At 43.6% G+C, this 26,073-nt stretch overlaps 3 protein-coding genes across 3 annotated transcripts in view; all 3 read right to left on the reverse strand.

Annotated features, from left to right (window-relative positions):
• Positions 1-26,073, reverse strand: part of LOC139541518 (B-cell receptor CD22-like) — a 49,386-nt gene that overhangs the window by 20,598 nt on the left and 2,715 nt on the right. The window lies entirely within an intron of this gene.
• Positions 625-5,425, reverse strand: LOC139551920 (B-cell receptor CD22-like; the record flags this gene model as incomplete). Its single annotated transcript, XM_071363261.1, has 7 exons — positions 625-1,622; positions 1,692-1,784; positions 2,152-2,232; positions 4,002-4,041; positions 4,223-4,313; positions 4,545-4,808; positions 5,158-5,425. Coding segments are annotated over 7 exons (861 nt in total), but the record flags the coding sequence as incomplete, so codon positions are not given.
• On the reverse strand, positions 5,407-7,170 carry LOC139568093 (sialic acid-binding Ig-like lectin 14). Its single transcript, XM_071389793.1, has 3 exons — positions 7,023-7,170; positions 6,389-6,736; positions 5,407-6,204 (listed from the first exon to the last, which is right to left on the reverse strand). Exons 1-3 carry the CDS (start codon positions 7,075-7,077, stop codon positions 5,957-5,959), a joined length of 651 nt encoding a protein of 216 aa, XP_071245894.1. The 5' UTR covers positions 7,078-7,170; the 3' UTR covers positions 5,407-5,956.

A 26,073-nucleotide genomic window follows, 5' to 3' on the forward strand; every position in this document is an offset into this window, starting at 1 on the left:
GGCTGTATCTTATGCTTTCAGAACTAGATTAAATATCTGATACTTTGATTGGTCGGACAACATGTCACTTCATGCTGCAAGAGCTCTGATAGGTTGGAGGACTTACTGTGTAAGTCTATGGAAGGGGTTGAGAACCATGAGCCTCCTAGGTTCTGTATTGAAGTAATTTACCCAGAAGAGGAAGGTGAAAACTAGCTGTCCTCCAGCTACACCATAGTGCTCCCCTACAGAGTGCTGTTGAGGCGACTGTAGACCTAAAACAGCTGTTTTAGTGAAAATAAATACTGGCCGTGCTTCTACAGCTGAATACCCTTCACTGGAGGAGACAACAAACGGTTAAACTAGGGTCATTTCAATAAATATAAATAATATGTCTAAGGTTAATAAGACAACTAAGTAACACTGCCTCTGTGTTTGAGTAATCAACACATCATCAAGATTTGATTATTTGAATCAGCTGTGTAGTGCTTGGGCAGAAACCAAAACATTCACCCCTTGGGGTCCCCAGGACTGAGTTGAGGAAACGCTGGCCTCGCCACTCATGGTTAAATGATTCAATGTCGCCATCATGTGTCTAATAGGCAGAAATACAAGAAACAAGAGCAGAGTGGAAATAGTTCTGAATCAATGTTTTATTAGTTGATCAAATAATCTATGTATTTATTGTCTTAAATGTTGATCTTATTTAAAAAATGATGCTTATACTGTATTGACACTAAACCACACAGTAAAAACTGCAAAGGTAAACATGTATTTAACGTATATAAAAAACGTAATAATGAAAAATGTGACAACAAAACAAGTGATATCATGACACAGAACAATATAGTATTATGTGATATACAATTATAATTAATAGAAAAAGTAAAAAACTGCAAATGTTTAAATGTATGTAATGTACTGATTACATTTTTTAAAATAAAATAAACAATATAGTATTATAAAATATAAAACATAAAATGCGGAATAATGTCTGACAGCAAAACAAAGTGAAACATAATTAAACACATCAGAAGAAACTTGACCCAAAAGCTAAAAATATAAAAAGCTTTTATCAATATTATTTATATTAGTTGCTGAGGAAAATAGGACTATTGATGTTATAAATCCCTAAATGACAAAATTCCATAGAAAAATATCAGAAATATAAACTTCAACTATAGATAGTAAACAGATTAGTACACAAGAAAAAATATGGAAATGGAAATCTCATTGGAAAAAAGCAGAAGCATAACATCCCATTTATCATCAATATACATAATATACAAAATATATTCCAGCATTTACTCAAAAGATAAAGTTCATGGTCTGGAAAACAATCTAGATATGATAGCAAGAGAATAGAGGTGTGAGGCCTGGCTTTGGTTTGGAACCTTAGCTCTTCTGTCCAGGTTCTGTGGTGATTCTCTTCAGTCCAGATTCGGTGGTGGTTCTCTTCAGTCCAGATTCGGTGGTGATTCTCTTTAGTCCAGGATCTGTGGTGGTTCTCTTCAGTTGATGTTCTGAGGTACTTTTCTTCAGTCCAGGTTCTGTGGTGGTTCTCTTCAGTGCAGGTTCTGTGGTGGTTCTCTTCTGTCCAGGTTCTGTAGTGGTTCTTTTCAGTGGGAGGATCCCCTCACATTCTGAAAGAAGATACTGAATTAGCAATTTATACTCCCATTAAATGTTTATGGACACACAAACACACTTACTGCCAGGGTGTCATACTCTGGTGACCTGGTCTTCATGTTCAGAGATGTGTACATGTCGCTGTTGGGCTCACTGGTACGGTCAGGATGGACACTCTGTGGACAGAAAGAGAGAGAGCGAGAGAGAGGGAAAGATATAGAGATAGAGGGAGAGGGGGAGAGAGAGAGAGGGAAAGATATAGATAGAGAGGGAGAGGGAGAAAGAGAGGGGGAGAGAGAGGGAAAGATATAGAGAGAGAGAGAGGGAGAGAGAGAGGGGGAGAGAGAGGGAAAGATATAGAGAGAGGGAAAGATATAGAGAGAGAGGGAGAGAGGGAGAGAGAGAGAGAGGGAGAGATATAGAGAGGGAGGAAATGCATGTGTGCTTTGAAACATCAGTCTTTCCATCATTTTCTCTAAACACATTCAAGTATAAAACACAAACACACTCACAAACAAACAAAATTCATTTTAAGAGACATACTGCCAGAGTGTCGTAGTCAGGGGACATGGTCCTCATGTTCAGAGCAGTGTATGTGTCACTGTTACAGTCAGGATGGACACTCTGTGGAGAGAGAGAGAGTGAGGTAACAATGAAAATAGTATGAAAGAGACTGTCGTAAATTAACAAAAATGGAGTTGTAACTCAGGGTTTCCCAAACTTGGAGCTGGGGCCCCCCTTGGGTGCACATTTAGTTTTTTGCCCTAGCACTACAGTCGTGGCCAAAAGTTTTGATAATGACACAAATATTAATTTTCACAAAGTCTGCTGCCTCAGTTTGTATGATGTCAATTTGCATATACTCCATAATGTTATGAAGAGTGATCAGATGAATTGCAATTAATTGCAAAGTCCCTCTTTGCCATGCAAATGATCTGAATCCCCCAAAAACATTTCCACTGCGTAACAAGCCTTGCCACAAAAGGACCAGCTGACATGTCAGTGATTCTCTCGTTAACACAGGTGTGAGTGTTGACAAGGCTGGAGATCACTCTGTCATGCTGATTGAGTTCGAATAACAGACTGGAAAATTCAAAAGGAGGGTGGTGCTTGTAATCATTGTTCTTCCTCTGTCAACCATGGTTCCCTGCAAGGAAACACGTGCCATCATCATTGCTTTGCACAAAAAGGGCTTCACAAGCAAGGATATTGCTGCCAGTAAGATTGCAGTTAAATCAACCATTTATCAGATCATCAAGAACTTCAAAGAGAGCGGTTCAATTTTTGTGAAGGAGGCTTCAGGGCGCCCAAGAAAGTCCAGCAAGTGCCAGGACCGTCTCCTAAAGTTGATTCAGCTGCGGGATTGGGGCACCACCAGTACAGAGCTTGCTCAGGAATGGCAGCAGGCAGATGTGAGTGCATCTGCACGCACAGTGAGGCGAAGACTTTTGGAGGATGGCTTGGTGTCAAGATGGGCAGCAAAGAAGCCACTTCTTTCCAGGAAAAAGATCAGGGACAGACTGATATTCTGCAAAAGGTACAGGGATTGGACTGCTGAGGACTGGGGTAAAGTCATTGTCTCTGATGAATCTCCTTTCCATTTGTTTGGGGCATCCGGAAAAAAGCTTGTCCGGAGAAGACAAGGTGAGCGCTACCATCAGTCCTGTGTCATGCCAACAGTAAAGCATCCTGAGACCATTCATGTGTGGGGTTGCTTCTCAGCCAAGGGAGTGGGCTCACTCACAATTTTGCCTAAGAACACAGCCATGAATAAAGAATGGTACCAACACATCCTCCGAGAGCAACTTCTCCCAACCATCCAGGAACAGTTTGGTGATGAACAATGCCTTTTCCAGCGTGATGGAGCACCTTGCCATAAGGCAAAAGTGATAACTAAGTGGATCGGGGTACAAAACATCAATATTTTGGGTCCATGGCCAGGAAACTCCCCAGACCTTAATCCCATTGAGAACTTGTGGTCAATCCTCAAGAGGCAGGTGGACAAACAAAAACCCACAAATTCTGACAAACTCCAAGCATCGATTATGCAAGAATGGGCTGCCATCAGTCAGGATGTGGCCCAGAAGTTAATTGACAGCCTGCCAGGGCGGATTGCAGAGGTCTTGAAAAAGAAGGGTCAACACTGCAAATTTCTACTCTTTGCATCAACTTCATGTAATTCTCAATAAAAGCCTTTGACACTTATGAAATACTTGTAATTATACTTCAGTATTCCATAGTAACATCTGACAAAAATATTTAAAGACACTGAAGCAGCAAACTTTGTGGAAATTAATTGTTGTGTAATTCTCAAAACGTTTGGCCTAGACTGTACATGGGGGGTGGAATGGAAAACCCTGGTGTAACTGATAACTGATAACTGATAGAATCACCTGTGTGTCTGTTGTAGCATCACTTCCTCCTGTGGAGCTCCTGTAAAGAGGGACAGAGTGAGTTCTGCTCTCTACTGACCTCTAGTGGAAGTCACTAATACAGTTTAACAGTTAAGGGATTAGGGCCAATAAATACATTTATGAATGAATTAAGTTAATAACAAATCAGAGGTCTAAGGTGAAAGAATAATACAAATATCAATGTTCCCTTCTTCACTCACCTGAAACACATGAGTCCAGAGAAACAGAGGATGAGAACCAGAACAACCACTATGATTCCTACAGCTGCAGTCACAACTGAAGTCTGTTTCCCTGTAATAAAATATGGATGATATGAGTACATGGCATGTTCTTATAATCTACAATCTAACACATTATAGAATATCAACACAATACATGTTAATATTTTGGGATCTTATAATACTTGTGACATCATAAGCCAACACATAATTATAAACCAAAGTGTAATCAGTCAAAACACAATGATTAAGATCAGCTTGAAACCTGTAAATTTGTATTGAAGTATTGAAGATGTAACTTTACCTGCTACAATGATCATCAGAGCTGTAGAGTTAATAGATCCTCTTCCATTCTGGGCCTCACAGTAGTATTCTCCTCTGTCCTCAGAGCTGATGTTAGTGATGCTGTAACTCTGTCCTGATGCTTTTGGTGAGGTTCCATTCTTCTTGTACCAGGTGTATTTGTCCACAGGTGGGTTGGCATCACTGCTGCAGGTCAGAGTCACTGAACTGCCCTCCACTATTTCACCAGAGTGACTGACTGACACTGAGGTGTTCTTTGGAGCATCTAGTAAAGCAGAATGTGTCAGAGGGTCAGGACTGTACTATACTACCTCAAATGACGTCATGTCAAAAATAAATTATATCTAAAGTCAGAGAACTATCTAAAACTATCACTTATACAAAACATGAACAAGAATACATTTGGAGAAACTTTAGGACTTGAGTGTCTACTAAACTATTCTTCAAGTGTTTGAGGTACTGAACATTCTAACTATAGACATGCATACATCTATGACTTTGTGTGTAATTTCTATGTAATGATGAATATTGATAGATAAAGCAGTAATACTCTTCTCATTGATATTAAATGATTGATACTTTCTAAGTATAATAGTAGTTTAATTCATACTCACACACTGCAGGAGAGTGAAGGTCCTCATGGTGTTCTACAGTACAGGAGTAACTGTCCACAGAATGACCCAACACTACGAGGGTATTACTAGAGTATTGTTGGGTAGTAGGCTCATCTAGACGTTGTCCGTTCTTGTACCAAATGTAGGTGGGGTTGTCAGTCAGAGTACAGGTGGTGCTACAGGTCAGTGTCTTCTGTCCCTCTGCAGCAGGAGTCACCTTCACCTGCAGACCTGAAACAATATGTATAAAACCACATACACCTCTGTGTTAACAGGATGGTTCATTTATTTTCTCCTGTAATTCATTATGATATACAGTTGTATCATACAGTGTAGTATTACCTGTGACAGACAGAGTTGTTCCTGGGAAACTATGACCCCATTCAAAGTTGTCTGTTTTAAAAGTGAAGCGATACTCAGCTGAGTCCTCCTCTCTCAGATCTGTGATTCTCAGGGTGAAGGGACCTCTGTATGTTCCAGTGTACTCCACACGACCTGCATACCCTGGGTCTGTGGTTAGGTCTTCAGGGGTTGACTTATCACTTCTAAACCAGAATGTTGATGTGGTGGAATAATAACCAACATAAGTACAGGATATGTTCACTGTTGATCCCTCCAAGACACAGATTCTCATCTTATTGTAAGTCACTCTGTTGCAGCTCTGACCCTGAACACCTGAAACACAAAGAGGGCATTATTTACACAGTGGAATATTGAGCTTCAGTAATCGTGTGATACAGTTTGTAAGACAACTCTGAAGCTGTTTAGCAGACAGAATAATTATATCTGAAAAGTTATACTAGAATACTGAGTTGAATTCATACTGACACACTGCAGGAGAGTGGAGATCCTCATGGCCTTTTACAGCACAGGAGTAGCTGTCCTTATCATTAGGGATGACTGAATAGGTGGAAGTCTTCACAGTTACTACCTGTCCGTTCTTGTACCAGGTGTAGGTGGGGTTACCAGTCAGAGGACAGCTGGTGGTTCTACAGGTCATTGTCTTCCTCCGTGACCAATGTGAAGGAGTCACCTTCACCTGCAGAGCTGTAGTAGATCACATCATTAAAACCCTGAATCACCTGTTCTATAGTTTAATCACATGATGCAAGACATTCTCAAACACATTTAATTATTAAATCTGTTTCATATATACAAATCCAATTTCTAGACCTAAATGGACAGTAGATATTAATTGAACATACTAGCAGTATAAAGCATGTAACTGTACCTGTAACAGACAGAGTGACTCCAGAATCTTCATAATATCTCCCTCCAGTCTGATCTGTTATAAATCTGAACTTATACGTAGCTGAGTCTCTCTCTCTCAGGTCTGTGATTCTCAGGGTACAGTCTTTCTTCTTATCTCCATGATACTCCAGACGACCTGCATACTCTGGGTCCTGACCTATATCTTCAGGTTCTACACCAGTCTCCATTTTAGTGAACCAGAAGGATGATGTGACTTTATGACCTCTGGGATATGTGTAAGAGCAGGTCAGATCTACTGATGACCCCTTCAAGGCACAGATATTCTGAGTGGTGTAAGTCACACTCCAGCCATACTGACCCAGTACCACTGAACAGTCACAGAACACAAGGATATTACATTAAGCCAATGCCAATTGGCTCACACTAACAGTAAAGGCTTTGTCCGTACTTTGTTGCCATAGTTGCTGAGTTGAGTGTGATTGGAAAACACATAAGCATCATTCAGTAAGGTAAGTGAGGTGTGAAAGATAACTACTGAAGTGAACTGGAGACGCCGAACAGAACACAACAGAATAATAAAACACAAATGTAATTTTAATATTTTACAAAAGTCTGTAGATTGACAAACATATAAGTTATGAATGAGACCATACCTGTCACAGACCAGAGAAGGACCACCAACACACGTCCTGCTGTTCTCAAGGCCATTGTTGCATCTCCCACCCTGCAGTCTTAGAAACATAAACAACAACTCACTCTATAGCTGGTGAATAACTCCACCTGATACATTGAAGTAGAAACTGTAAATGGGGTACAGGGCCTCATTACTGAAAATTAACCAGGCTCATATTGTGTTGTGTTGTATTGTGCTATATGGTTGTCTATGTGAATACTGTTGGTCTGTAAGTCTATTGCACTATGTATGTAATGTGTGTGATGTGTTGCATGTCTGTCTACGTCTGTCTAGTTAACCTGTTGGGGATGGGGGCGCTGTTTAGACTATTTATGCTAACTTGGCTAATTTTTGAAACGGCTTCCCACAAAATCCTTGATCGTACAATATGCATATTATTATTATTATTGGATAGAAAACAGTCTATAGTTTCTATAGGAGTTGAAATTTTGTCTCTAAGTGGAACAGAGCCCATTCTACAGCAATTTCCCTGACATGGAGTCAGATTTGAGAAATGTTGGCCACTCTTCTGAACTCAGTTAAAAGGGCACTGTCGTTGCTATGACTATACGGACACTTCTTACGTCTTCCCCTGGATGCCTTTACGTGATGACGATTCCAACGGGGTCGATTGCACGTTCACAGGACCTACAAATGAAAAAACCCTGAAGCTAGTCATTCTTTGGGAGCTGCGTCATGAGCCTAGAGGACACCGGCGCGCACCTGTTCCAAGCGTTAGTTTAGCCTGTTATATTTCTCCGGTCATCTTTTCACTCGTTATAGGAGTTAAAAACATCATAAGGTAGTTAATTTAAAGCGTTTTATAGCAATTTATATCCGTTTAGTGCGATTTTGGGACATTTATTTTTGCAACGATGTGAAAAGTTGGGCACGCTTTTCAGTTCATCCCGAACGCAGTTGACATTTCCACATGGCAAGAGGACAGCTTTCCACCAAAAGACGATTTCTCCCAAGAAAGGATCCTTTGCCCAAGATACTGATGGAAGAACAGCTCAAGGTAGGACATTTTTATTATGATAAATCGTGTTTCTGTCGAAACATTTTAGTGGCTTCGGACGCCATGTTTTTTGACGTAGCATCGCTTGGCGCAAGCTGTATTGAAAAGTAAGGATAATTTAAAAAATGTAATTCCGCGATTGTATTAAGAATTAAATTGTCTATCAATCCCTGTCCACCCTATATTTTTTAGTCACGTTTATGAGTATTTATGTATAAGAGTAGATCACTGTCTAAGTGGCGCACAGACTTTTTCTGACCAGCTGAGCTACATTCCACATTGTCTAACCATGATTTTGGTGGCTAAATATAAACATTTTCGATCAAACTCTATATGGATTGTGTAATATGATGTTACAGGAGTGTCATCTGAAGAATTCTGAGAAGGTTAGTGAAAAAATTAATATATTTTGGCGATGTTTACTTTTATCGCTCACTTTGGCTAGAATCAATGCTGGGCTGCTATGTGCTATGTGCTATGCTAATATAACGATTTATTGTGTTTTCGCTGTAAGACACTTAGAAAATCTGAAATATTGTCTGTATTCACAGGATCTGTGTCTTTCGATTCGTGTATGCTGTGTATTTTTACGAAATGTTTGATGATTAGTAAGTAGGTAAACACGTTGCTCTAAGTAGTTTGTCTATTCCATTTGTGACGGTGGGTGCAATTGTAACCGATGCCATCTACCTGAAATATGCACTTTTTTCTAACAAAACCTATCCCATACCATAAATATGTTATCAGACTGTCATCTGATTAGTTTTTTTCTTGGTTAGGGGCTATAAATATCTTAGTTTAGCCGAATTGGTGATAGCTACTGGTGTTGGTGGACAAATAAAAGATGGTGGATTATGCTAATGTGTTTTTAGGTGCTAATGTGTACATCTTTACATATTGTGTCTTCCCTGTAAAACATTTAAAAAATCGGACATGTTGACTGGATTCACAAGATCTGCGTCTTTCATTAGCTGTATTGGACTTTAATGTGTGAAAGTTAAATATTTAAAAAAAATATTTTTTTTGAATTTCGCGGCACTGGTTTTTCAGTGGGGGTGGGGGGGGAGTGCCGCTAGCGCCACTCTCATCCTAGACAGGTTAAGATGATATGATGCAAAAATAAATTCCTAATATATACAAGAGTCATCATCACCATTATAAACAACAACAACAATCTGTCACGTCCTGACCAGAGTTCTTATGTGTTTTGCTTGTTTAGTGTTGGTCAGGACGTGAGCTGGGTGGGCATTTCTATGTTGTGTGTCTAGTTAGTCTGTTTCTGTGTTCAGCCTAATATGGTTCTCAATCAGAGGCAGCTGTCAATCGTTGTCCCTGATTGAGAATCATATATAGATGGCTTGTTTTGTGTTGGGATTTTGTGGGTGGTTGTTTTCTGTCTTTGTGTTCTGCACCAGATAGGACTGTCTCGGTTTTCACATTTGTTATTTTGTATTTTGTATAGTGTTCACGTTATTGTCTCTTCTTTATTAAATCATGTTGAACACCGCGCTGCATTTTGGTCCTCTCCTTCATCCCAGGAAGAAAGCCGTTACAGAACCACCCACCAAACTCGGACCAAGCAGCGTGGCTACGGGAAGCAGCGGCAGCAGCAGCAGCAGCAGGAGCTAGCAAGGCAGAGTGGCTGGAAGCCCGAGAGGCTCCCCCAAAAAAATATTGGGGGGGGGGGGGGACACGGGAAGTGTGGCTGGGTCAAGTGGGAGACTTGAGCCAGTTCCCCGTGCTTACCATAAGGAGCGGTTGGCTAAATTGAGGTACGAGTCGGAGATAGTGGAGGAGTTATTGGACAGATTGGAGGAAAGTGAAAGGATGGGAGATTATGAGACATTTGATGAGTTGTTGGTGATATTGGAGGAGAGTGAAGAGAGAGAGATGTTGGTTTGGCGTAGTATACACGGTACTCGCCCTGAGGTGTGTGATTACCGTGGAGAGCGGGAGTACGGGCAGACACCGTGTTATGCGGAAGAGCGCACGGTGTCTCCTGTACGTGTGCTTAGCCCGGTGCGGGTTATTCCACCTCCCCGCACTGGTAGGGCTAGATTGTGCATTGAGCCAGGTGCCATGAAGCCGGCTCAACGCGTCTGGTCTCCAGTGCGTCTCCTCGGGCCGGCATACATGCCACCAGCCTTACGCATGGTGTCCCCGGTTCGCCAACACAGCCCAATGCGGGTTATTCCACCTACCCGCACTGGTCGGGCTACGGGGAGCATACAACCAGGTAAGGTTGGACAGGCTCGGTGCTCAAGGGAGCCAGTACGCCTGCACGGTCCGGTATATCCGGCGCCACCTTCCCGCCCCAGCCCAGTACCACCAGTGACTACACCACGCACCAGGCTTCCAGTGCGTCTCCAGAGCCCTGTTCCTCCTCCACGCACTCTCCCTGTGGTGCGTGTCTCCAGCCCAGTACCTCCAGTTCCGGCACCACGCACCAAGCCTCCTGTGTGTCTCCAGAGCCCTGTACGCACTGTTCCTTCTCCCCGCACTAGCCTTGAGGTGCGTGTCTCCAGTCCGGTACCACCAGTTCCGGCACCACGCACCAGGCCTACTGTGTGCCTCAGCAGGTCAGAGTCGGCCGTCTGCCCAATGCCGCCTGCACTGCTCGTCTGCCAAGCGCCGTCTGAGCTGCCTGCCTGCCCAGCGCCGTCTGAGCCATCCGTCTGCCCAGCGCCATCTGAGCCATCCGTCTGCCCAGCGCCATCTGAGCCATCCGTCTGCCCAGCGCCATCTGAGCCATCCGTCTGTCCCGAGCCATTAGAGCCGCCCGTCTGTCCCGAGCCATTAGAGCCGCCCGTCTGTCCCGAGCCATTAGAGCCGTCCGTCAGTCAGGAGCCGCTAGAGCCGTCCGTCAGTCAGGAGCCGCCAGAGCCGCCAGCCAGTCAGGAGCTGCCACAGCCGCCAGCCAGTCAGGAGCTGCCAGAGCCGCCAGCCAGTCAGGAGCTGCCAGAGCCTTCCGCCAGTCAGGAGCTGCCAGAGCCTTCCGCCAGTCAGGAGCTGCCAGAGCCGCCAGCCAGTCAGGAGCTGCCAGAGCCGCCAGCCAGTCAGGAGCTGCCAGAGCCGCCAGCCAGTCAGGAGCTGCCAGAGCCGCCAGCCAGTCAGGAGCTGCCCGCCAGTCAGGAGCTGCCCGCCAGTCAGGAGCTGCCCGCCAGTCATGAGCTGCCCTCCAGTCATGAGCTGCCCGCCAGTCATGAGCTGCCCTCCAGTCATGAGCTGCCCTCCAGTCATGAGCTGCCCTCCAGTCATGAGCTGCCCTCCAGTCATGAGCTGCCCTCCAGTCATGAGCTGCCCTCCAGTCATGAGCTGCCCCTCAGTCATGAGCTGCCCCTCAGTCATGAGCTGCCCCTCAGTCATGAGCTGCCCCTCAGTCATGAGCTGCCCCTCAGTCATGAGCTGCCCCTCAGTCATGAGCTACCTCTCTGTCCTGAGCTACCTCTCTGTCCTGAGCTACCTCTCTGTCCTGAGATACCTCTCTGTCCTGAGATACCTCTCTGTCCTGAGATACCTCTCTGTCCTGAGATACCTCTCTGTCCTGAGATACCTCTCTGTCCTGAGATACCTCTCTGTCCTGAGATACCTCTCAGTCCTGAGATACCTCTCTGTCCTGAGATACCTCTCTGTCCTGAGCTGTCTCCTAAATCATGTGGGGGCCTTGGGGAGGATTCCTAGGCCAAGGTCGGGGGCGAGGGTCGCCACTCAAAGGACGCTAAGGAGGGGGACAAAGACAGTGGTGGAGTGGTGTCCTCGTCCTGCGCCGGAGCCGCCACCGCGGACAGATGCCCACCCAGACCCTCCCCTTGAGTTTTAGGGGTGCGTTCGGAGTCCGCACCTCAGGAGGGGGGGTACTGTCACGTCCTGACCAGAGTTCTTATGTGTTGTGCTTGTTTTAGTGTTGGTCAGGACGTGAGCTGGGTGGGCATTTCTATGTTGTGTGTCTAGTTTGTCTGTTTCTGTGTTCAGCCTAATATGTTTCTCAATCAGAGGCAGCTGTCAATCGTTGTCCCTGATTGAGAATCATATATAGGTGGCTTGTTTTGTGTGTGGTTGTTTCCTGTGTCAGTGTTTGTGCCACACGGGACTGTGACGGTTAGTTTGTTTTGTTATTTTGTAATTGTATATTTGTTTTCATGTTCATTAAATCATGGAAACTTACCACGCTGTACATTGGTCCTCCGATCCCTCTCGCCTCTCCTCGTCTGAGGAGGAGGACGACTTAGACTGCCGTTACACAATCACTTATTGAACAGATGTGTAGAACTGTAAACACATATTTCTATATTGATTGTTCTGAAGCTGTTTTATTCTCAGAACCCCAAATATAGGAGGATAAATGTTCAAACCTCTACAGTCCATCAAGCTGTACAGCAGCCTAAAGACTGACCACCAGGTTCAATGATAGCTCCTATCCCCAAACTGTGAGGCTAAACAGCAAGTGACACACACACACACACACACACACACACACACACACACACACACACACACACAGTGTGACACTGAGCAGTCATTCAAATGTTTGTCTGCATGCCTTTTTTACCCTGGTTAATCATCTCATCACTATGTAGATCAACACTCCTACACTGAGACACTTTATGAATACTGACCCTGATGTAACAACCAAAACACAACTCAAAACATAACAAGAAGTTAAATGATACATTACCCTCAAGTATATGACTTGTTATTAAAAACAAATTACCCAAAACTATATTTCAAGATATTGTCAAGAGTACTTACAGAGTGAAGTGAAGGGGAGAGGTCTTGTACAGTGAGTCAACTGACTGGTAGTGAGTGGGAACTGCTAGTAAGTGTCAGTTCTGTGGTTGATACATATTTATAGTAGTCAGAACACAAGTAGCTGATACAGAACTGTCCTTTCCTTCCTCTTTAAGACATTAACATGCATGAGGATCAGAACAGCACGTCAGAAAAGGGAGGTTACTGTATTAAAATGGGCCCTACATTTCTATAATGGACACAATGTCCCCCATTTCCACTTTTATTTAAATACAGAACCATGTTAACAATATGTTGACTATTCTTTATGGAATGTTTATAATATCTTAGAATGTCTTGCCTTGCCCCTCTGAGTTCTACATGGAACAGGTCAAAGTTCCATTTACATTTGGTCAGTTCCATGATGTCATTCATTCTATTCTACAATCACATTCAATTTACACTCCTCATCAGCTGCATCAAAGTGCTACTGAAGGTTCCAGTGTTCTAGACTAGAGCTCCACCTACTGGCATCTCAACATTATTGCAGCCTCCAGTCCTGATGTCCTCATTCATTTGTGCAGTAATATGAATAGAATGAATGGATACTGTTCCATTAATTCCAGCCATTCCTCCTATATCTCTACCCACCAGCCTCCTCTGTTGTACAGTACTAGTAGTAGCTTAATCTATCAGAGGCATCAATGAACATCACCATAGCCTGCTGTATTGACTGTGTAGTGTGTTCTAGACTGCTGTCCATAAATAATGTCATTTAGCAGATTACTTTATCCAAAGTGACTTACAGTTAGTTATATGTGCATATATTTTACGTATGGGTGGTCCAGGGAACAAAACCCATCACGTTGCAGGTGCCATGCTCTACCTACTGAGCTACAGAGCACCATATTCTATAAAGTCTAATGTGCATATATAGATTTCTGATATGATTCAGGAGGCCTGTCAGAGGACAGACAGGAAAGGAGAACAGGAAAGTGATTGTGTTCATCTAAACCAACGAACCCACAACACTGTGTCTCATGTTAATACTACTCCTAAACACAACCCACCATCACTGTGTCTCATGTTAATACTACTCCTAAACACAACCCACCATCACTGTGTCTCATGTTAATACTACTCCTAAACACAACCCACCGTTACTGTGTCTCATGTTAATACTACTCCTAAACACAACCCACCGTCACTGTGTCTCATGTTAATACTACTCCTAAACACAACCCACCATCAGTGTGTCTCATGTTAATACTACTCCTAAACACAACCCACCATCACTGTGTCTCATGTTAATACTACTCCTAAACACAACCCACCATCACTGTGTCTCATGTTAATACTACTCCTAAACACAACCCACCATCACTGTGTCTCATGTTAATACTACTCCTAAACACAACCCACCGTCACTGTGTCTCATGTTAATACTACTCCTAAACACAACCCACCGTCACTGTGTCTCATGTTAATACTACTCCTAAACACAACCCACCATCACTGTGTCTCATGTTAATACTACTCCTAAACCTCGTATGAAGCATCCACTCACTCCAATCACTCTTTCTCTCACTCTTACTTTAGGCCATTTTCAAAATATCTCCACCACAATCTGTTGCTCTGAGAGCTCTTAAAATAGCATGTACAAGTATTTATGTGAAATCGCATGTACAATGTTCCTCCCATCTTTTGTAGCAGACAATATAGCTCAGTATTTGTCAATGGTGCCAATAATGTTGGTCGTGACTGTATATCCCACAATCAGATTAATATGTCAAAATACATGTATACACACACACACACACACACACACACACACAGTTATACTTGACCCTGTTATACTTTGACAGTGAACATGACCCTATTGAATGGAGATCTGGGTGTTACTGGTGAAACAACAGTCCAGGATCAGTATTCACAAAGTGTATCAGAGTAGGAGAGCTGATCTGAGATCACTTTAGCCTTTTAGATCATAATTATACGGAACGTCTGAGACACTTTATGAAAACAGGCCCTGATGTAACAACCTAAACACAGTTCAAAATAAACCAACAAGAACAAAGATACAGTAAGTCATGTGATGTTCGGCTAAAAACATCAAAACTAAAACTATATTCCAAGATATCGTCCAGTGTACTTACAGAGTGAAGTGAAGGAGAGAGGTCTTGAACAGTGAGTCAACTTACTGTCACTGTGTGGAAACAAGAAGTAGTCTACTGTAAGTGTTAGTAGAAGCAGGCGTAGCCTAAGTGTGAGTTCTGTGGTTGACACATTTAAAAGTAGCCTAGTCTAGTCATTAACATGCAGGAACAGCATGTCACATAAGGGATGTTACTGTATCTAAATAGAAAATGGTCTAAAGTCAGAATACTGTAGTTACATTTCTTTATTTGAGGAGTGGACCTGCATGTTTTACAAGAGACACAATGTGACCCATTCCCATCACTCCTCATCAGCTGGTACTGAAGGTTCCAGAACAGATGAAAGGTGTTGTATGTTTGGTTCCAGTGTTCCATACTAGAGCGCTCCCTACTGGCAACTCAACATTACTACAGCCTCCAGTCTATATGTCTCCACTTGTCTAGGAAATCCCAGACGTAGTGAAACAGCTACAACCTTGTTAACATTGTTAGAGGCAACCTGTCTGCCCAGGGAGACTAATATGTCCCAATCATATCCTCGTCCACTTTGTTCAATAACAACATAACAAAGTGGCAATAAGGCCAAGGGAGGGAAGGGGGAAGGAAATCACTTTGATTGACACTTCAAACACTCATACTGTATGTCCAGTGTTCTGTCTGTCAGAAGACTACAAAAGGGGTGACACCCCCCAACACCCCCATTCTATCCAAGCCTCCTGTTCTCTTTTAAAGTAAGGGAAATGTCTTCCTCCCTCTGTCATATCCGGAAGGTGTGTGGTGTTCAGATTTGCCATGGCTTCCTGTATCTTCCTCTCTGGTCACACAGAGAGCGAGACAGAGCGAGAGAGAGCGAGAGAGAGCGAGACAGAGCGAGAGAGAGCGAGAGCGAGAGAGAGCGAGAGAGAGAGCGAGAGAGAGCGAGAGAGAGCGAGAGAGAGCGAGAGAGAGCGAGAGAGAGCGAGAGAGAGCGAGAGAGAGCGAGAGAGAGCGAGAGAGAGCGAGAGAGAGCGAGAGAGAGCGAGAGAGAGCGAGAGAGAGAGAGCCCCTTTGTTAAGAGAGGGGGGATTAACGAGGGGTGGAAACTCAGGATACTTGACAACGAGGAATCTGAGTCAGCTAATATAAATCTATATAAGTCTGGAACAGTATTGGTACAGGGCAATCACAAACAGTTTCAGATGGACTTTCACCTAATCAAAGAATTAGCCCAGCAGGAGAAGCTCTCCCTTGATAAAGATACCCCCACCCCAAGCGGGTCAGACCAGACGTCTTCATCATATAACCACACAGACGAGCAACCCTCAGCAGACAGTCAACCTCCCAGTACAGAGTACTTCTCCCTCATTGAAATGAAGGATAAATTCACCCAGCTGGAGGTAAGGCAGGTGGAGCTGGAACAGCAGGTGATCACACTCCAGTCAGCACAGACCCAGACAACAGTCCAGCACAACAACACCCCCTTAACCAGACCTGGAGAGCTGGAGGTGGAGAAAGACATACCTGCACTATGGACAGTGGTGAGACAACATCAACAGGAGAAAGAGCAGGAACAGGAGAAGAACAGAGCACTAGAGGAGAGGATCAGACTACAGGAGGAGAGGGAGAGGGGGATGGAGGAGAGGATCAGACTACAGGAGGAGAGGGGGATGGAGGAGAGGATCAGACTGCTGGAGGAGAGGTTGAGGGGTATGGCATGTGACAGAGAACAACCCACTAGGGAGGTGGTCATCCCCACAGAAACGCCAGCAGAACAGCCCACCTCAGCACCCGACAAAAGTCTCGACACCACAGCAGAACAGTCCACACCAGACCCTGACCATAGAGTCGACATCACAGCAGAACAGACAAAAGAAAAACCCCAAGCCCAGCAGCTCTCACTCCCTCTGAGCCCCCCCCCTGTCAGCCACCCTGATAGCCCTCCTGACAACCCCCCCTCCCGTGACCCACTGAGGACAAACACAAGACACAGATTTCTCCTCATGGACTCAAATGGGAAATATATAGAAGAAAAAAAACTTTTTCCCAAACACAGTGTGTCTAAACTCTGGTGTCCAAACACCCAGCGCGCCCTAGACCTTCTGTCTGAGGACAAACTAGGCTCACCTAGCCACATAATAATACACACAGGCACAAACGACCTGAGAGCACAGCAGGAAAGGGTGGCCACAGCACTGAAGGGAGTGATTGAAAAAGCTTCTTCTACTTTCCCCAACGCACAAGTGGTTATCTCCACCCTGCTACCACGAAAAGACTTCCACCCTGCTACAATACAGCGGGTAAACGCAAGCATTTCCCGTGACTGTGCCTCAAAACCAAATGTTTTTCTGGCCCACCACTCCACCCTGGACTTGAACAGCCTCTATGACCAGGTCCACCTCTACAAGGCAGCAGTGCCCACCTTTGCCCGGACTCTAAAGGACATCGCTCTCAAACGAAGCCCCAACACTTCACACAGGAGCAACAGATCAATAGACACCCCACCCAGACCAGCGAGACACCCTCCAAGACCTCCAGGACCCCCCCCTGGACCTACACACCCCCCCCACATCAATCCATGCCGACACCCAATTTAGGCCCCCTCAGATCAGACCCATGCCACTCATGCCCACCCCATGCACCCCACCCCCGCAAAGAGGGCATCAACATGGAAGTCACACATACGCCCAGGTAGTGAGCGGGCAAACAGGCCCAACCCCCACTCTTACACTCGCCCAAGCCAACGGCATGTACCAGATGCTCAGCAGGCTCTGCTCACACTTACTGGCCTGAGGCCAAACCACACGGCCAACAACATTGGACACTTTATGGAACAAAAAGCCTTCACTATATCATCCTGGAATATCCAAGGTCTGAGGTCATCTGCCTTTGGCCTAAAGAGCAGGAACCCGGACTTCACCAAAGAAATCGGTAATGCAGACATTGTCATCCTGTAAGAAACATGGTATAGAGGAGACGGACCCACTGGTTGCCCTCTAGGTTACAGAGAGCTGGTAGTCCCATCCACCAAACTACCAGGTGTGAAACAGGGAAGGGACTCAGGGGGAATGCTAATTTGGTATAGAGCAGACCTAACTCACTCCATTAAATTAATCAAAACAGGAACATTTTACATTTGGCTAGAAATTCAAAAGGAAATTATCTTAACAGAGAAAAATGTCCTCCTGTGTGCTACCTATATCCCCCCACTAGAATCCCCATACTTTAATGAAGACAGCTTCTCCATCCTGAATGAGGAAATCAATCATTTCCAGGCCCAGGGACATGTATTAGTCTGTGGCGACCTAAATGCCAGAACTGGACAGGAACCTGACACCCTCAGCACACAGGGGGACAAACACCTACCTGGAGGTGACAGCATTCCCTCCCCCATATGCCCACCTAGGCACAACTATGACAACATAACCAACAAAAACGGGTCACAACTCCTGCAGCTCTGTCGCACGCTGGGTATGTACATAGTCAATGGTAGGCTTCGAGGGGACTCCTATGGTAGGTACACCTATAGCTCATCTCTTGGCAGTAGCACTGTAGACTACTTTATCACTGACCTCAACCCAGAGTCTCTCAGAGCGTTCACAGTCAGCCCACTGACACCCCTATCAGACCACAGCAAAATCACAGTCTACTTGAACAGAGCAATACTCAATCATGAGGCATCAAAGCCAAAGGAACTGAGTAACATTAAGAAATGCTATAGATGGAAGGAATGCAGTTTGGAAACCTACCAAAAAACAATTAGGCAACAGCAAATTCAATCCCTTTTAGACAACTTCCTGGGTAAAACGTTCCACTGCAATAGTGAAGGTGTAAACTTGGCAGTAGAAAATCTTAACAGTATATTTGACCTCTCAGCTTCCCTATCAAATCTAAAAATCTCAAATAGAAAACCGAAGAAAATGAACAACAATGACAAATGGTTTGATAAAGAATGCAAAAATCTAAGAAATAAATTGAGAAACCTGTCCAACCAAAAACATAGAGACCCGGAAAACCTGAGTCTACGCCTTCACTATGGTGAATCACTAAAACAATACAGAAAAAGAAGGAACAGCACGTCAGAAATCAGCTCAATGTAATTGAAGAATCCATAGACTCTAACCAATTCTGGGAAAATTGGAAAACACTAAACAAACAACACGAAGAATTATCTATCCAAAATGGAGATGTATGGGTAAACCACTTCTCCAATCTTTTTGGCTCTATAACAAAGAATAAAGAGCAAAAACATATACATGATCAAATACAAATCCTAGAATCAACTATTAAAGACTACCAGAACCCACTGGATTCTCCAATTACCTTGAATGAGTTACAGGACAAAATAAAAACCCTCCAACCCAAAAAGGCCTGTGGTGTTGATGGTATCCTTAATGAAATGATCAAATACACAGACAACAAATTCCAATTGGCTATATTAACTCTTTAACATCGTCCTTAGCTCTGGCATCTTCCCCAATATTTGGAACCAAGGACTGATCACCCCAATCCACAAAAGTGGAGACAAATTTGACCCCAATAACTACCGTGGAATATGCGTCAACAGTAACCTTGGGAAAATACTCTGCATTATCATTAACAGCAGACTCGTACATTTCCTCAATGAAAACAATGTACTGAGCAAATGTCAAATTGGCTTTTTACCAAATTACCGTACAACAGACCATGTATTCACCCTACACACCCTAATTGACAACCAAACAAACCAAAACAAAGGCAAAGTCTTCTCATGCTTTGTTGATTTCAAAAAAGCCTTCGACTCAATTTGGCATGAGGGTCTGCTATACAAATTGATGGAAAGTGGTGTTGGGGGTAAAACATACGACATCATAAAATCCATGTACACAAACAACAAGTGTGCGGTTAAAATTGGCAAAAAACACACACATTTCTTCACACAGGGTCGTGGGGTGAGACAGGGATGCAGCTTAAGCCCCACCCTCTTCAACATATATATCAACGAATTGGCGCGGGCACTAGAACAGTCTGCAGCACCCGGTCTCACCCTACTAGAATCCGAAGTCAAATGTCTACTGTTTGCTGATGATCTGGTGCTTCTGTCACCAACCAAGGAGGGCCTACAGCAGCACCTAGATCTTCTGCACAGATTCTGTCAGACCTGGGACCTGACAGTAAATCTCAGTAAGACCAAAATAATGGTGTTCCAAAAAAGGTCCAGTCGCCAGGACCACAAATTCCATCTAGACACCGTTGCCCTAGAGCACACAAAAAACTATACATACCTCGGCCTAAACATCAGCACCACAGGTAGCTTCCACAGAGCTGTGAACGATCTGAGAGACAAGGCAAGAAGGGCATTCTATGCCATCAAAAGGAACATAAATTTCAACATACCAATTAGGATCTGGCTAAAAATACTTGAATCAGTCATAGAGCCCATTGCCCTTTATGGTTGTGAGGTCTGGGGTCCGCTCACCAACCAAGATTTCACAAAATGGGACAAACACCAAATTGAGACTCTGCATGCAGAATTCTGCAAAAATATCCTCCGTGTACAACGTAGAACACCAAATAATGCATGCAGAGCAGAATTAGGCCGATACCCACTAATTATCAAAATCCAGAAAAGAGCCGTTAAATTCTACAACCACCTAAAAGGAAGCGATTCCCAAACCTTCCATAACAAAGCCATCACCTACAGAGAGATGAACCTGGAGAAGAGTCCCCTAAGCAAGCTGGTCCTAGGGCTCTGTTCACAAACACAAACACACCCCACAGAGCCCCAGGACAACAGCACAATTAGACCCAACCAAATCATGAGAAAACAAAAAGATAATTACTTGACACATTGGAAAGAATTAACAAAAAAACAGAGCAAACTAGAATGCTATTTGGCCCTAAACAGAGAGTATACAGTGGCAGAATACCTGACCACTGTGACTGACCCAAACTTAAGGAAAGCTTTGACTATGTACAGACTCAGTGAGCATAGCCTTGCTATTGAGAAAGGCCGCCGTAGGCAGACATGGCTCTCAAGAGAAGACAGGCTATGTGCTCACTGCCCACAAAATGAGGTGGAAACTGAGCTGCACTTCCTAACCTCCTGCCCAATGTATGACCATATTAGAGAGACATATTTCCCTCAGATTACACAGATCCACAAAGAATTCGAAAACAAATCCAATTTTGATAAACTCCCATATCTACTGGGTGAAATTCCACAGTGTGCCATCACAGCATGTCACGATCGTGTACTGGAGAGAATGAGGACCAAGGCGCAGCGGGATATGAATACATCTTCTCTTTTTATTTAAACAACGAAGATGAACACGACACGAAACGCTTTAACAAACTATACAAAACAACAAACGACCGTGAAGCTAAATAACGTTGTGCACATACACACACAGGCTACAAACGTTCCACATAGACAATTACCCACATCAAACGAAAGCCTATGGCTACCTTAAATATGGCTCCCAATCAGAGACAACAGAAATCAGCTGTCTCTAATTGGGAACCCATTCAGGCAACCATAGACTTTCCTAGACAACTACACCCAACATAGACACAGCTAGACACATACACTCAACACAAACCCATACACTACACCCAACACCCCCTTTACCATATAACCACCCAAAACCGACAAAACACAAACATTCCCCATGTCACACCCTGACCTAACTAAAATAATAAAGAAAACAAAGAATACTAAGGCCAGGGCGTGACACAGCAGCAAGATTTGTGACCTGTTGCCACAAGAAAAGGGCAACCAGTGAAGAACAAACACCATTGTAAATACAACCCATATTTATGTTTATTTATTTTAACTTGTGTGCTTTAACCATTTGTACATTGTTACAACACTGCATATATATAGTATGACATTTGTCATGTCTTTATTGTTTTGAAACTTCTGTATGTGTAATGTTTACTGTTAATTTTTATTGTTTATTTCACTTTTGTATATTATCTACCTCACTTGCTTTGGCAATGTTAACACATGTTTCCCATGCCAATAAAGCCCCTTGAATTGAATTGAATTGAATTGAGAGAGCGAGAGAAAGAGAGAGGGGGAGAGAGCGAGAGAGAGAGAGGGGGGAGTGAGAGAGGGGGGAGAGAGAGCGAGAGAGGGGGGAGAGAGAGAGAGCGAGAGAAAGAAAGAGAGATAAGGGAGTGAGAGAGAGAGAGGGGGGGTAGGGAGAGAGAGGCGGGAAGAAAGAGAGAGGAGAGGGGGTTAGAGAGAGAGAGAGACATTGTTACAAAACTGTATATTGACATAACATGACATTTGAAATGTCTATACTCATTTGGAGCTGTTTTGTAATGATCACTGTACATTTTTTTGAGTTGATTTGACTTTTGTTTATTATCTATTTCCCTTTCTTTGGCAATGTAAACATATATTTCCCATGTCAATAAAGCCCTTTGAATTGATTTGAAATTAATTTAATTGAGAGAGAGAGAGAGAAACCTGAAAGTGAAAGTCCTCAAAGTTGCTGCCAATGCTAAAACTGTCGTTTGGGCACTAGAGTCCTCTGTCTATCTCTATGGAGGTATGATATATGAGTTGATTGGTAGAAACCTGCTTAAATATGTTTATAAATGATAGCTGATGTTTTGACAAAGACAGATGTCCTTACCCTGTGGAGGCGTACTGGGAGGCTGAGGAGATGTTGAGGCCTATAGGGTTGGTCTCTGAGGAGAGGGAGGGGTTCTCTGCATCCAGCGGTCTGGGTACCTGATCACCAGCCTGGTGCTCTCCAGCTCCACCCCCTGGACAGGAGGACAAACAGCAGGCACCAATGTGTGGGAGGAAACACTGTTTAACTGACGACCGACGTCAGCTTGCAGGCGCCAGGCCACAAGGAGTTACTAGAGCATGATGAGACAAGGACATCCCGGCCGGCTAAACCCTCCACTAACCCAGATGACCCTGGGCCAATTGTGCTCCGCCTCATAGGTCTCCCGGTCACAGCCGGCTGTAACAGTCCGGGATCAAACCCGGGCCTGCAGTGCTGCCTTAGCACTAATTGTTGAATTTGTGATTTCCAACTTGTTGTGTAATGTTTATGTCCAATGGCCAATGAGCACTGATACGTTTTATCTATCATTTCATATGACAAGGATTGAGAAGGATTTGCCAGTAGATTGTTGACCTGATGCATGATGATGACTGCTTGTCAGCTAAGATTTTGAAAGTTTGTCCAATCAGTCCAATCAAAACTACGGTAGATTTAACGCGATTTGATGTAATTTTGTCTAAGCCAATGACCTTAAGCCTTTTAAGATGGGCATTTCTAATGTAATTCTATGGCAGCACCCAAGGGGCTTGACATTTCGAGCTCTACCCGTAGATTTTGCTGTGACGTAGTGTCCCCATGAGTGACAGAACACTGGGCCAATCACAGCACAACTAGAGAACATTACCAACCCCTACGCTCCGTATTTTATGCTGGCTGCCCCGCCACCACAGAAAGCACTAAGCTGCAACACCTGCATTTTGGAGCTGCCTCACTCAAGAAAGCAAAAACGAGACCATGTTTGTATGCGACTTTATTAACTCAATGCTTTTTTTTAAACTTTGTTTGCAAACTGATATGTGACACGTATTAATGTCAAAATAGGCAAAATAAGCAACATAAAAAGCTAACCATGGGGCTGAAAACAGATTTAGCTCTGCCCCAGCTGCCTTGAATGACGTGTCACCACTGCATGTATTTAGAAATTATAGACAAGTTGACTAACAAATAGCCTACCAAAATGTCGGAAATTAGAAGTAAAAACTGCAAATGTTTAAATGTATGTAATGGACTGATTACATTTATTTTTGTATAAAAAATATATCATGACACTGAACAATATGGTATTACGTAATATAAAATGAGTAATAATACCTGACAGCAATACAAAGTAAATCATCATTGAACACAACAGGAGAAACTTGACCCAAGAGCTAAAAAATATTAAAAAGCTGTTATCAGTATTATTAATGTTAGTTGCTGAGGAAAGTAGGACTATTGATGTTATAAAACATCTGTATGTGGCAAAATCCCTTAGAAAAAGATCTGAAATAAAAGTAAAGATAGTAAACACATTGGTACACAAGAAAATGTGGCTATTTACATCATACAAATATGTAATTTGAAAAATATAACCCATCTCATTTATCATCAATATACATAAATATCATTATAAGAAAAGAAAATATATATTCCAGCATTTACTGAAAAGTTAAAGTTCATGGTCTGGAAAAACTCTAGATTTGGCAGCAATAGAATAGAGGTGTAAGGCCTAGTTTTGTATTGGAACCTTCAGTCCAGGTTGTGTGGTGATAATCTTCAGTCCAGGTTCAATGTTGGTGCTTCTCTTCAGTCCAGGTTCAATGTTGGTGGTTCTCTTCAGTCCAGGATCTGTGGTGGTTCTCTTCAGTCCAGGTTCTGTGGTGATTCTCTTCAGTCCAGGATCTGTGGTGGTTCTCTTCAGTCCAGGTTCTGTGATGTTTCTCTTCAGTCCAGGATCTGTGGTGATTCTCTTCAGTCCAGGTTCTGTGGTGATTCTCTTCAGTCCAGGTTCTGTGATGGTTCTCTTCAGTCCAGGTTCTGTTATGGTTCTCTTCAGTCCAGGATCTGTGATGCTTCTCTTCAGTCCAGGTTCTGTGATGGTTCTCTTCAGTCCAGGATCTGTGGTGGTTCTCTCTTCAGTCCAGGTTCTATGATGCTTCTCTTCAGTCCAGGTTCTGTGATGCTTCTCTTCAGTCCAGGTTCTGTGATGCTTCTCTTCAGTCCAGGATCTGTGGTGGTTCTCTTCAGTCCAGGATCTGTGATGGTTCTCTTCAGTCCAGGTTCTGTGGTGGTTCTCTTCAGTCCAGGATCTGTGGTGCTTCTCTTCAGTGGGTGATTCCCCTCACATTCTGAAAGAAGACATACTGAAGTAGCACTCCCACTAAACATTTTATACGCACGCACACACACACACAAACACTTACTGCCAGGGTGTCATACTCTGGTGACTTGGTCTTCATGTTCAGAGGTGTGTACGTATCACTGTTAGGGTCAGGATGGACACTCTGTGGACAGAAAGAGAGAGAGCGAGAAAGATAGAGTGTGAGAGAGAGAGAGAGAGAGAGAGAGAGAGAGAGAGAGAGAGAGAGAGAGAGAGAGAGAGAGAGAGAGAGAGAGAGAGAGAGAGAGAGAGAGAGAGAGAGAGAGAGAGAGAGAGAGAGAGAGAGAGAGACAGAGAGAGAGAGAGATTTTTCTCTAAACACATTCAAGTATAAAACACAAACACACTAACAAACAATCAACATGAATGATAAGAGACTTACTGCCAGAGTGTCATAGTCAGGGGACATGGTCCTCATGTTCAGACCTGTGTGAAAGAGACTGTGATGTCACTGTTAGTCAGGACGGACACTCTGTGGAGAGAGAGAGAGGTAACAATGAAAATAGTATGAAATAGACTGTGATGTCACTGTTAGTCAGGACGGACACTCTGTGGAGAGAGAGAGAGGTAACAATGAAAATAGTATGAGAGAGACTGTCGTGACACAGTAAATGAATGAAAACGGAGTTATAACCCCCTGGGTGCACATTTAGTTTGTTGCCCCATTAAGACACAGCTGAAACCCTGTTGTAACTAATAGAATCACCTGTGTGTCTGTTGTGGCATCACTTCCTCCTGTGCATCTCCTGTAATGAGGGACAGAGTGAGTTCTGCTCTGTAAGTAAGTAAGTTAATATGTTACTAATACATCTTTATTTAACTGGGCAAGTCAGTTACAAACAAATTCTTATTTTCAATGATGGCCTAGGATCAGTGGGTTAACTGCCTTGTTCAGGGGCAGAACAACTAAACTTTATATTTTCAGCTCTGGGATTTGATCTTGCAACCTTTTGGGTACAAATTCAACGCTCTAACCACTAAGCTACCTGCCGTACCAGGAAGCCTAACTGTTAAGGGCGTTGGGCCAATAAATGAATGACAGAATGAAGTTAGTAACAAATCAGTGTGAAAGAATAATACAAACATCCATTTTAACTCACCTGAACCACATGAGTCCAGAGAGACAGAGTATGAGAACCAGAACAACCACTATGATTCCTACAGCTGCAGTCACAACTGAGGTCTGTTTCTCTAAAAGATAATGTAGATGATACGAGTGCTGG

The sequence above is a fragment of the Salvelinus alpinus genome, chromosome 2, assembly GCF_045679555.1.
Source record: "Salvelinus alpinus chromosome 2, SLU_Salpinus.1, whole genome shotgun sequence".
Lineage (NCBI taxonomy): Eukaryota > Metazoa > Chordata > Actinopteri > Salmoniformes > Salmonidae > Salvelinus > Salvelinus alpinus.

Coding starts and splice junctions, on each gene's coding strand:
- LOC139568093 (XM_071389793.1), bottom strand. CDS start 7,077: ATGGCCTTGAGAACAGCAGGACGTGTGTTGGTGGTCCTTCTCTGGTCT. Junction 6,737..7,022: donor CCTTCTCTGGTCTGTGACAG/GTATGGTCTCAT, acceptor GTGACTGTTCAG/TGGTACTGGGTCAGTATGGC. Junction 6,205..6,388: donor AGTCACTCTGTCTGTTACAG/GTACAGTTACAT, acceptor GATCTACTACAG/CTCTGCAGGTGAAGGTGACT.